Source organism: Agelaius tricolor, unplaced genomic scaffold, assembly GCF_023055355.1.
Source record: "Agelaius tricolor isolate 1412-34295 unplaced genomic scaffold, bAgeTri1.0.p SCAF_4, whole genome shotgun sequence".
Classification (NCBI taxonomy): Eukaryota; Metazoa; Chordata; class Aves; order Passeriformes; family Icteridae; genus Agelaius; species Agelaius tricolor.
In genome coordinates this window covers 17,979,357-17,991,975 of record NW_027269264.1, presented here as the reverse complement: position 1 = coordinate 17,991,975, position 12,619 = coordinate 17,979,357, and the positions used below count along the sequence as shown (strand labels likewise).

Genomic DNA, 12,619 nt, shown 5'->3' with positions numbered 1-12,619 from the left:
GTGGGCTTCCCTGCAGTGACAGCCATTGTCGACAAGAGGAGACTGACAGACATCATTTAGCGAGAGTTCTGTAAAGCCTTCAACACAGCTCCATGTGACATCCTTACCTCCAAATAGGAGACACATGGATTTGAAGTGTGAACCATTTGGTGGATAAGGAACTGGCTGGATGGATGCAACCAGAGAGTTGTGGCTCTGTGTTCAGGTGGAGGCTGGTGACAAGTGGTGTCCCTCAGGGCTCTAATGTGGGACAAGTCATCTTCAATATCTTCACTCCTGACACAGACAGTGGGATAGAGCACAGCTCCAGCAAGACTGCAGATGACACAAAGCTGTGCAGTACAGCTGACACAATGGAAGGACAGCCTGCCATCCACAGAGAGAGGGACGAACTTCAGAATTGGGCCCACAAGAATCTCATTAAGTAAAAGAGGTCTGGGTGCCAGGTGCTGCACCTGGGTCAGGGCAATCCCAGACATGAACACAGACTGGGAGAAGAATGAGAGTAGCCCTGAGGAGGACTTGGGGGTTATTGTGGATGAAAAGTTGGACATAAGCCAGCAATATGCACTCACAACCTAGAAGGCCAACCACATCCTGGGCTGCATTAAAACCTGAGTGAGTAGCCAGGAAGTGAAGGGAGAGGATTTTTGATCTTCTACTCTGCTGTCATGAGACCCCACCTGTAACACTGTGTCCAGCTCCAGAGCCATCAATAGAGGAAGGACATGGATCTGTTACAGTGGGTCCAGAGGAGGCCACAAAGTTACCAGAAGGCTGGAGCATCTCTCCTGTGAAGACAGGCTGGGAATGCTGGGGTTGCTCAGCCTCCAAGAAGAGAACAGAAGAGAAGGCTCCAGGGAGACCTCTGTGGCCTCTCACTGCTTGAAGGCGTCTTTTAAAAAAGAGTGACTTTTAAAAAAGAACGATGACTTTTTATTGGGGAGAATGTGATAGGAGAAGGGGAGTGGTTTAAAAAGAACAAAGGACAGCTTTAGATTAGGTATGAGGAAGAAATTCTTCACTCAACAAACAGTGAGGCACTGCATCAAGTTCTTGGAAGAGTTAAAGGCTAGCTGGATGGGGCCCTGAGCAATTTCCCTAGTGGATGGAATCTTCTCCACTGGTGGAGGGGTAGGAATTAGATGATCTTCAAGGTTCCTTCCAATCAAAAACATTCCATGATGTTTTAATTTCTGACTACCCCTTGGCATAGTAACTGTTTTACATAGTTTTTGTGTTCCAAAATTATCTTTGCCTTTCTCCTAGCAACTGTCCTGCAGAAGACTGTTTTTCAGTGTTTCCAGCCAATCCAAGGCCATTTCACTCCAACAAAAGAGCACAATTTAATAATGCAGAATTCAGTTAAAGGGACACTACCCAGTCATAAATATCAAATAAAATCTGATAAATATCTGACTCATTTCAGCCAGTGGACACCAGGGCGAGCCTGAAACTCAGGATCTCGCACTGAACACAAAAAAAAAGTCAAGACAACCTATGATGAAGGTAGAGTACAGACACCTTCCGTGTTTTTCCCCTGCTCAAAAACTTTTGATCAAATTGGTAGAAATCACATGTGTTGAAAATGCTTGCATTACAAGATTCATTTAACCTAACTGTCTAGAGTAAAAACTGTGAAGAAATTCCAAGTGTTTAAACAGTAAATGCATAGATCTGTAATAATTTTTAGATCCATCAGTTTATCAAAACCTGCAGGAGCAGTGTATTCTAGCTAGTAAGGTTCAATGTATTTTCTACATTGCAGCTTGCTTCCAAGCATGACAAATTGAAGAAAACAATTCTCTTTCTCCTTGGAAACAATATCATAGATCAAAGATTATCTCTGGAAAGCTTTCTAGAGTTATTAACATGCAATTTTTAATTTCTAAATAGCAAAGATTCCAAAGGCTATGGGGGTAAAAAAATATCCTCCTCATATATGAAGTCTGTAAGTACTTCTATATAAGGTAATAGGACAACAATTTTATGAATATTATTTTTGCCAAGATGTCTGTCAGTCAGACTAGCACTTAATACTAATTACACTGAAGTCTGAAGACCCCTTCCACAGCAGTTTCCTCTGAAAAAAGCAAATTTTACAGCAGAGTAGGTAAGGGACACCCCCGCCTCCACTTTACTTCCCTCACAACTTTATACTGCTAAGTATGCTGCTGCATCATTAATATCTGGTCTGCATTTGGCAAACATTTTTAATGCCATGAAAAATGAAGTTTTGGAGTGTTTGGAGTTTTTTAATAGTATTTTTATTACATGGAAATTTGATCTGAGACTTATACAGTTTAGCAGAAAAATGATGTACATACACACTCAAAGACAAGCATGGAGATTAAAACAGTCTGCAAGTCATTTCTGGCCACATCACACAGCTTACAGTTAGCTGCACCAACCTACTAAAAAAACAGAAAACACCAAAGCCTTTTGGATTCAAGCCATGACCTGAAAAACTAAAAGGATCTTGAAAGGAACATGTACCTGTTAAAAATAAGACAAGCATTCTATGTCAAACATACTAGAACTACCAATATATTATCCACTTTGACTACAGTTGATTATTTACTTTCCATTCTCTTTACAGCGTCCTAAATACCTAGATTAATTAAAAATCTTGTGCTAAGGGCTGCATTGGAAAATTAAGATCATGAAACCAGGAAAGTTTACTGACAGTATCAAATGGACTGATGAAGATAGTTACTTCTGAATGTTCATCTTTACTGTAGCTCCCAAAAACTCTATCACAGAAGCTTCCAATTTTTAATCAAGTATCAACTTATTTTTTAAGAAACCAAAATAGTTTATGATTGATCATGTACACAGCCTGGTCCACAAATTAAAAAAAAAAAAAAAAACCAACAATGAAAACTCTTTACTCAGTTCAAAATCAAAGAGTTTTCTAAAAACATTTCACACTTGCCTTTTTCATAAAGCTGTACCAGAACTATTGGGTGAGGTTCATTTCTGCATTGAGAAAATACCCTGCAACAAAACTTCATGAAATTTACACAGAGAACTTTTGAGTATGTAAAAAATGGTTATAAACCTTGAAGCACAGGACCTTTAGGCTTCTTGAATAAACAGTATTGGAACAACCTACTGAACCCTGTAGGGATTTGAGAAATAAAAAAGGATTTGAGAAATAGTGCAGATATGGTCAACATAGAAGTTGCATGCCTCATTCACTGCCCTCAAAATTGAAAGTGTTGTAAGTGTCCTCAGAAAAGCCTTAAAATTGTTAAGGGCTTATTTTCTACTCACATGAGTAGAAACTACTTTTCTATTTAACGTGACAGGACTGTGTGTGGGCTGCGAAACTATGTATGAACATTATAACAGCCTTCAAATGCAGCTGTTTGTCAAGGTTTTATACTTGCACAATCATTAATGAGCAAAACATTACTTCATCTCAAATGCTTAACAATACAAGTTTTAGGCCATCATTGTAAAATCTGAAGCCTTAAAAGTTCTAACAAAACATCTGTTATTTCTCCAGTTTTACATTTTGCTCCTTCAATGCCTCTTTTCACTGCCTAATTCTAAAAAATCATTTTTTTCTTCTGCCTTTCTTGGCCTCAGAGTAAATCTGAAACTTAATTTGGGATAACTAGTGGGAGGCAGTACAATCTTTTTGCAAAGCTAAACAGCTGTTGAACATTCATAAATCCATGAAAGAATGTCAAAATGATAAATCCAGTTGGTAATAATTGCTCATAGAAAAGGAGGAGGGAAATGCATTCTAGTATTAGTAACAAGATCTTACCTAAGACATTCTGAAGAACAGCTAATACAATTCACCCTAAAATACTCTGCAGCAAAATGCAAGCTTATAGCCAGTCCTAGATCTGCAGAGCGAACTAAGAACAGGCGGTATTTATTATTCATACAGTTTTTAGATAACTACTTATCTGTTAATTCAAATCTATAATGTAATAATTAAAATTGTTTGAATGCCTGCAAAAGCATCTTAACATCAATTTCAAGAATGCCTGTTTATTTTTCTGAAGAAATATGCTTTTTTCAGAATAAAATCACTTGTGACTGTTCAAATCCTGAAGTCATCCAGAGCACCTTTTCAAATTTTTCTGTTTTGATGAGGGCCACACAGTCCTGCTAGGCAAATTAAGCAAAAGTTTCAACTGGATAAATAGGGTTTTTTTCCCATAAGGGTGAAGCAGCAGAGCTGGACATGAAAGGTTTGTTTCATCGTACACCTGGAAAAGCCCTGGGCAACCTGCTCAGGCCTCACTGCTGATCCTGTCCTGAAGAGGAAGGTATCTCCCTAAAGTACCTTTCCAGTAACATAATCCTATTCTCTTTCAGGCAGATAACAACCAAACTCAAACTGAACTTCTGAATTGACAACCACAGGAACTTGCTTTTGTCCCCCTACACCATCCCCTGGGAAATTCCTTCCCACCAAGACTAGGGTCCCTCAGGAGAGTCTGCTAGTTGCTTGTTCTACTTGCAGTACAGACATAACTTTGCAAAGAGCACTCACTGTCCTGCAATATGTAAAACAACATTCTAATTAATTAGTATGAGTTTAATTATTTTTTTTCTAAGCGCCTACAGAAACATTTTCCACTACAAAAATTAACTGATTCAAATAGTCATTTTTTACACTACCACCTGCACTGCAGTCCACTATGTCAATTCTGGTATTTTCAAGAGGAAAAGAACTGAATTAACAGAATCAGTAAAACACTCCAAGAAACATGCTTTCATGTATCAATCATTCAGATTCTGAAGTTCATGACAAATTATAAAATTCATTCCCTTTACACACTTATCTTCATTACTATTTCATTAGTTTCCCCCAAAATACAACCATTTCAAATGCAAACTTCTCCTGCTACATCTCACTACAAGACTATTTAATCATTTTAGCTTATTCTTGAACAAGTATTATGCCACCAATCCACCTAACTTCACGATGAATTCTCTTTCTTCCACACCTTACCCAGATAGAGACAAACATGCAGTATCCCCATAAAACTTTCTAGTGACTATTTTCTTTAATTTTCAAACAGAAGCATTTTGGATCCACCTTAATTCCAACTGTTCACCAGAAATGCTCTGCTTGCTGGAATTTTTGCTGGCAAAAATTCAATGCAAAAATACATAGAATACAAATGAAAGTGCTTTCCAATCCAGTATAGCATTTTAGGTATGTCTTGTGAGCTGCAATATAAATCATAACTAATTAAGATTATACACCGTCCAAACTTGTATTTCAGTTGCAAAACAAACACCTTAAGCAGATCTTTATCTGGACTGGAAGATCGTAACAGACTTTCTTAACAGAAAGCTAGGCTAAATCATATTGCACAGGTCTAGAGTATCAGAAAAACAATTCATTCAAAATGAAAAAGCCAGTGAAGATTTTGCAAAGAGAAACTGTGCCTTAAAAAGTTCCTGGAGTTCTCAAAAGCACATGTATAGCTAAGGCAGATCACATCAATAAGCTTTCCAACAATTCAGCAAACGCACTCAAAGGTACTCACTAAAGGCTCTTAAAGCAAGCAAACTTTCCACAGGAATCGAAAAGAAAAGAAAAGAAAAGAAAAGAAAAGAAAAGAAAAGAAAAGAAAAGAAAAGAAAAGAAAAGAAAAGAAAAGAAAAGAAAAGAAAAGAAAAGAAAAGAAAAGAAAAGAAAAGAAAAGAAAAGAAAAGAAAAGAAAAGAAAAGAAAAGAAAAGAAAAGAAAAGAAAAGAAAGGAAAAGAAAAAGAAAAGAAAAAGAAAAGAAAAAGAAAAGAAAAAGAAAAGAAAAAGAAAAGAAAAAGAAAAGAAAAAGAAAAGAAAAAGAAAAGAAAAAGAAAAGAAAAAGAAAAGAAAAAGAAAAGAAAAAGAAAAGAAAAGAGAAAAGCAAACACACACATGTAGGGAAAACAAACAAACAAACAAAAAAAAACAATCCACAAAAAACCCCAAAACACGCACAAAAAAAACCCAGGACAATTTAAAAAAAAAGAAATAACTGACTGCAATCTGTTCATACAGCACAGCGACATTACCGGATGACTCCTCCTGCTCTGTCCTAGTGCCTATGTTGTTCAACGCATTCAGAAGTGAGCTGTAAAAAAGGATGAAAGTGAAGTGACGAAGTTCACTGATGACAAAAAGCAATTCACTTTAGAAGAGTTATAGGGCAATGAGAGCAATGGCAAAGAACAACAGAAGTTTGTGGAATGTATAGAACAAATTAAATGGCAGATGGAAATTAATGTATATTAATTTAAGCAATGCAAACAAGAAGAAACAATTTTAATTCCACATATAAGATGATTACAACATCAGAATGTGATCCTGGAAAAAAAAGAGTACAATGAAAGAAATGAGTTTAGTATTCAGCAGTGGCTTACTAACACATGTTCAAAAGAACTTCCCCTGTTAGGAAAAAGATTATCACTATATTACTGCATTAACATGTGATGTGCCTGCCTAGCTAATCCTCCTCTTCTGATGTTCTGACCATTTTTAATAGCTCTACATAAAGATCCTCATCTTATCCTATGACTGTTTCGTTCAGAAGCTTTAAGCAATATTCATTGTTGAATAATCTATTTTACAGAAGCACAAGAGGCCCACAGAAAGAAAAGGAACACTACCAAAGATATGGTGGAATACTGAAGCAGTTTCCTCCAAACTGCAATAAAAATATTTGCAGAAAGGTACAAATGGGATTCATTGAACTGGGAATGACATGACACGAAGGGTGTTAAAAAATTTGCCACCACCTCCTTACACTAAAATACAAGAAAATAAGTGGCACTTTACACAATCTATTCTTAAGGTCTAAAATGTCATGCCATACTGTATTTCCTGCTGGGAACACATTCCTGTTTCAGTTTAGACTGGACAAGTTTAGAAGCAAGAATATTTTAAGGCACATAAAGCACGAAGATCATTTCTGGTTCAGTCTTCATTGCTGAAGCCACTGAGGTAAGAAGACCACCCAAGAAAACAACTGCCATACATCCTGCCACATTCTGAAAGCTCCACTCTAGACAATACTTCATTGCTTAATTAAAATACTTCATACAGAAGTAACATATAACCAGCATATCACACTACAGCAAGTTGGAAGCCAATTTATCTGTTTAAGTTTTCCTTGTAAAACTTAGAAATATGTACAACACTGAGAAATTCCTCTAAAAAGCCCTGGCTGCTTAGTTAATACACATGCTTCTCCACAGTGCAGATAGTTACTCAAACTCCTTGTCCAGCAGGCGAGGTTAGGATCTTCATGACTAATTATATAACTAGGACTTGATAATTTAAGTTTTTACTGATCTAGCCTACAGTGCTTCTCTTGGAATGCAACAACATCCACACTGATAGAACCCAGAGCATCAGTAACAGTAGACCTGTAACAGCAGAAGTGCCCTCTCAGCAAAAATATAAACCAGAATGATTTGTTTTTAAACAGAACAGTTAAACATTCCTGGTAACAATTCAGGCTTAATGTCAATCTAATAGGATGGGATGATTCAGAATTACATTGGCAATCTTGAGAATGTAATATTGTTCATCTCTAATTATTCAGATTTAACAGTAAAAATAACCTGTGTGGGAGAAAACAGTGCTCCACAAAGAACTTGACACCCAAACTGACAAATGAACTACCAAAAACTATGTTTTTACCACCAGCAATATAATTTAAATTCTACAGGCAAGAAATTTAAGAAACCAGCTTACTGAGTTCAGACCTGTTTCAGTAAAGTCTCAAAATATTAAATCATGCTGCCTTAGTTTTACTGCGCTGTATTTTTTATGGAGTATAAAAAAGAAAACTGCTAACACGAAGGGCAAGAATATGTAATTCTTTGGGCACATATAGTTGTGCTTCGCTGTGTAAACCAATATAAAATTTAAATAATAAAGGCTGGCAAAATTCCAAGATGTACAGTTCAGAATGTTTATATTATCTTTCCAAAATATATAAAGATCTTGGGCTTCATAATAGCTGTGACATTTTGCAGTGTCCAAGAACATGAAACTAACATCTGATTAATTCTCAAAGAGGTACAGATGTGTGACTTTTTATTTCACACTCTATTTAGAATTTCTCCCACAAAAGCACTTTATTTAGATAGCATGACGCTATTTTGCTGAAAAGTTTCCTTAGTGTGACATTTTGCCGACAATAAGTTGCCCAGAAATGAAGTGCACAGTGCAACTATTCTGAATGCCATGCTAAGCTTTATACTACCAGCATTCATAATTCATATATAACAAGATGGCACAAGAGCTAACAAAATGTCCCATGGCATCATTTACTTAAATTTCTGAGGCTCACTGAAGTCATGGTAATACAGCCAAGAAAAATTATTTAATTCCATTGGAATTTAGTTAAACATACTATTGTTTAACTATTATTAATTTTGAGGTAATAACTCAATTCATAAGTCATTTGTTCAGCATTTGTATTTCAGCTCTTCAATTCAGTGAACCCAGGGCGTTCAGCAAGGTGAGGTTAGTTACAGCTACATCCAAAACCAGAAGCTTCTTACACCCAAGCTGGAGGGATAAAAGGAGAAAACCTTGCACAATCTGACAGACTTGGTCATACTCTTCCACTTTGTCTTACTGATGTGATACAAAAAAAGAGTAAAAATAAAAATGCAAAATTAAGACATTCTTCAGAGAAGAAGCAGCTCACAAAAAATTCGTTTCTGTATTTATTTCTTCAGCAGCAGTCCAAGCAGCAAGACTCCTCTTCCAAATGCCTGGGATGCACTCCCACTGAAATCAAGCAGATCTCTGCAACTACATCTAAAGCCATGATCCAGTCCCTCATATTTTACTGTGAATACGCTCCTTCAATAAAGTCTAGGCAGAGAGAGTTGTAGCAATATGACAATCATGTGAGAATCACAGGGTGGTGCAGGAACTGCAATTACAAAACAGACTGTTCAGTCAGGAACAGATGCAGACCCAAACATGATAAAACTGCACTACTGAGATAAGGCTAGAGCCCCATGCGGTCTGTCTCATATGAGATGCTTTAGAGGATCACAAAGTCCTCCAAGGGCACAACTAAGAGGGAAGGGACAAAAAATACACTCAGAAAACAAACCTCAGATCATTTTACAAAATTAAGAATTTATGTCATTTTGAAGCTAAATTTTCAAACTTACAGAAGAGCATATATTAAGTTCTCAAAAGCATTTTTTAACACTTAATCCAACTTTATCAGATCCATCCATTAATAAAAAAATGGGTTAGAGCCTTTGTCAGTTATAAATTTAATTTCCATTTGAGTTTTACTTTTCAAAATTAGAGAAAGAAATCAGTTCTTTAATTTCTTTTTAAATTTCCCAGCCTGTACCTTCCATTTCCTAGCCCCTGTTCATACGTCAAAAAATTCAACTATTTTTCTTCTATACAGTTAGGAGATCAATCCTCTGTTTCTTTCACCACATCTTCTGAACTGATAAAACTGAAACTTTCTGTTTCTTAACTAAAACATTAACTTTTCAAAACTCTTTCAGAGATACTTGTGTAGTCTGATTTCAGATTCCATATACACTAGACTCTTTAATGAGACATACTGCACACAAATCTGAACAGCAATTCTACCATACAGCAGATACCAGCTGCACTTCTTGAAGAGTCCAACCTGCTTTTTGAAGGGCATAACCATTTCTAAAAGACAACTGAAAGACTCAAATACAGAAGAGATACACCATAAGAAGTGTGAAACTGTCATTTTGGAATTAACTTACATAAAAGAAATTACTTTACTAATGAATTCCACAGAACATTTTTCTACATATTCTCTGCATTAATCATCTACTAAAAGTACCTTAAGATCTTCATCAAATACAAGTAAGGCAGAAAGAATGTATGTGTATCAAACAGATACACATTTCAGGATTTTTTTTAATATTCTTCAGCTCTAACTACGATATCACATTAATGCTACATCATTAATGTACTAAATATAACAGCTAAAAATACTTCTTCACCTTCACATAAAACAGCCGCACTATCTTCTCTCTGACAGCACAGATGCTTATCTGTGGGAGGACAGGTAACACACAAAGGAGATGCTGACTCCCTGACACAAACCTAACACTGTTTTATAACTTTTGGCACGTGCAGAGCTTTCAGCATACCCAACTTTGTGAGCAAACTAATACTAAATTATTCAGGTACACATGAACATAAATATACCTCAAGAAAAGTTATTAACAGCTTGCAATTCAGATGCAAAAAAAAAATGTATGCGATTTCAATTTGCTGAAAAAGATTCAGCCTGGTAAGGCATTGCCTTGTTTTGCACCGGTACCCTTTCAAAAACTGTTCATTCCAGAATCACCTGTTTTATTTACTTTGTGCCTTCCCCTGGGTTCTTCTACTCCATCTGGAGCGCTGGGTTAACTCCCAAAAAATAAGATGAGTTGTATCGCCTCAGCCAGCACCATCCTGCCTGAAACAAGTCACCTGTCATCTACTGCCCAAAGCTCAAGGGATGTGACCTCTGAGCTGGTTTTAAGGCACCTTGTGAGCACACTGACGTACTTAGAGAAAGGCTTAAGCCTTTTTCTTCAGAAAGCAATTAGGCACGGCTACCACACTTACAAACGCAACTTTGCAGCGAGGGCACGGATCACTAACTCCCTTCCAGCTCCTCTTTTTGCACAAGATCTGAGCGCTCAGTGTGAAGAGACGAAACAGCACAGCCACTTACAGAAACTGCATACGGTAACCCCGTGGGTAAGGTTCAATACGGAGCACTTCCAAGAGCTCTTAAGGAAAACTTAAGTTTTACCTTCCTGACACCTCGGATTCATACATTTTAAAAGAAAACTTATTTACAGCCACCTGCTCACAGGTGCTGTTACGCAGGTTACTCCGCCCTGGATAAAACTCCTAAAGAATGCAGCGGGGCTGTCAGGGTCGGGCAGGGCAAGGTAGGGCAGGGCCGACTAGAAGAACCCGCCGCACCTCAACTTCCGTAAGGCATCCAGGGGCAGGACGCTCCAGGAAACACCTCGGCAGGCACTGAAGGGGAGCTATCCCTCACGGCCGGGCGGGCGCTGATACCCACGGGCCGCCCGGCCCAGCCCGTAACGCACGGCCGCGCTCAGGCCGGCAGGAACCGCACGCAGCCGCCGCCACCTCGGCGGAGCCCCCGCTCCCACCGTGCACTCACCGCGCCGCAGCCGCCCGCCGTCAGGCCGACCCTCTTGCCCAGCATGATGCAGCCGCCCCACCTGGCGCCGTCGCCGCCCTCCCACGACGGCGGCTGCGGCGACGACGACGCCGGTGGTGGTGGTGGCGGCGGCTCCTCCTCCTCCTCCTCCTTTGCCGCCCGGTCCTGGGCTGGCGGCGGCTCCGGCTCCGGCTCCGGCTCGGGGCTCATGTCGCTCCCACCATGGCCCCTCCCGCAGCAGCCGGGCCGGGCCGGGCCGGCGGCTGCAGCGGCCGCCTCCGCCGGGCTCACGTGACCGCGCGCCCCCGCCCCCTCGCCCCGAACCGCCCCCGGCCCTGAGGCGGATTCGAACGGCGGCGCGCGCGGCGGCCAGCTTCCCTCCGGGAATCGGGGCCGGCGAGGCTGGAAGGGCTTCAACTCATTTTCTTTACATTTCCTTGCCAGCCCAAGCCAACTGCGTGTAGAATTTGATGCTTGCTTTCCACTTTTTTTTTTTTTGTTTTGTTTTAGTAGTCTAGAAGCTCTTACAAAACTTTTCATTTCTTCAAAAATAGTCACCATGAAATATAACAATATTTTTGCTCTTTTCAAGACTTAACCATTTTTCTACTGACTTGAAAGGCAAGGGATTTTTCCCTGTACGGTTTTCAGTGTTGGTTTTTGTCATTGGTTTGTTTTGGTTTTTGTATTGAGGCTTCCAAGGGATGAGAACCTTTTAAATTCAGATTCCTCAGTCAGAAATGTATGAATTTTAAGCTTGATGTATCAGCAAGAAACCTGTCTACCATGTAAGGTTCATGTAAAATGTATTACTTAAATTCATAATTGTATTTTTAAAATTTCACCATTAAAATATTTACATATATAAGTGAAGTATTTAATCCACTTTATATACAAACCACTATTAAATTATCAGCTGTAATGACTTTTGATCTGGGTTCAACTGACCCGTCAACTGCTTTATGTCCTTATTGCATACAGAATTTAAAGTTAGAACAGTTTTGTTAGCATGCTAAACTACATATATAATCCTTACTAGGAGCTGGTTGTCCAAATAAGTGGAAACACGACAAAGGAATAAATACTGAGTTTATGAAGAGATGTTACTAGTACAGTTCCTCCCAGTTCTGTGCTCTATGCTTTTTAGAGTATTCTTAGCAATATTTTTAAGCTATCTGGAGGTGTCATTAATAACAAAGACATAGAGTTTGTTAGAGAATGCTATTCAGATTAATCAAAACTATAAAGTGTTGTAGAAATACAATGAACATGAGTGACTGTTGAAATGTCAGCTGAAAGTGTTGGTAAGTGAAGATAGGTCATCCTGGGGAAAAGAATTCTGAGTAGTCATTGGGTTTGTAGACTTCTAAGTCTACTTCTGCTTTAAAAAGATACTAGAAACTGCATAGATAGTTTTCTGAGATAATTCTTATATCTGG

At 38.6% G+C, this 12,619-nt stretch overlaps 1 protein-coding gene across 2 annotated transcripts in view; it reads right to left on the bottom strand.

Annotated features, from left to right (window-relative positions):
- Positions 1-11,471, bottom strand: part of MFSD14B (major facilitator superfamily domain containing 14B) — a 30,568-nt gene extending 19,097 nt beyond the window's left edge. Inside the window, exons 1-2 of one of the 2 annotated variants that reach the window (XM_071424784.1) lie at positions 11,181-11,309; positions 6,034-6,092 (exon numbers count right to left, since the gene is read on the bottom strand). Coding sequence is in view for 1 of the 2 variants with exons in the window: in XM_071424783.1 (XP_071280884.1) it covers positions 11,181-11,390 (210 nt within the window). In the remaining variant the exon portion in view is untranslated. Of the gene's footprint in view, positions 1-6,033; positions 6,093-11,180 lie in introns of both variants that reach the window. The other variant, XM_071424783.1, reaches the window with a different exon arrangement.
- Between the last annotated feature and the right edge of the window lie 1,148 nt (positions 11,472-12,619).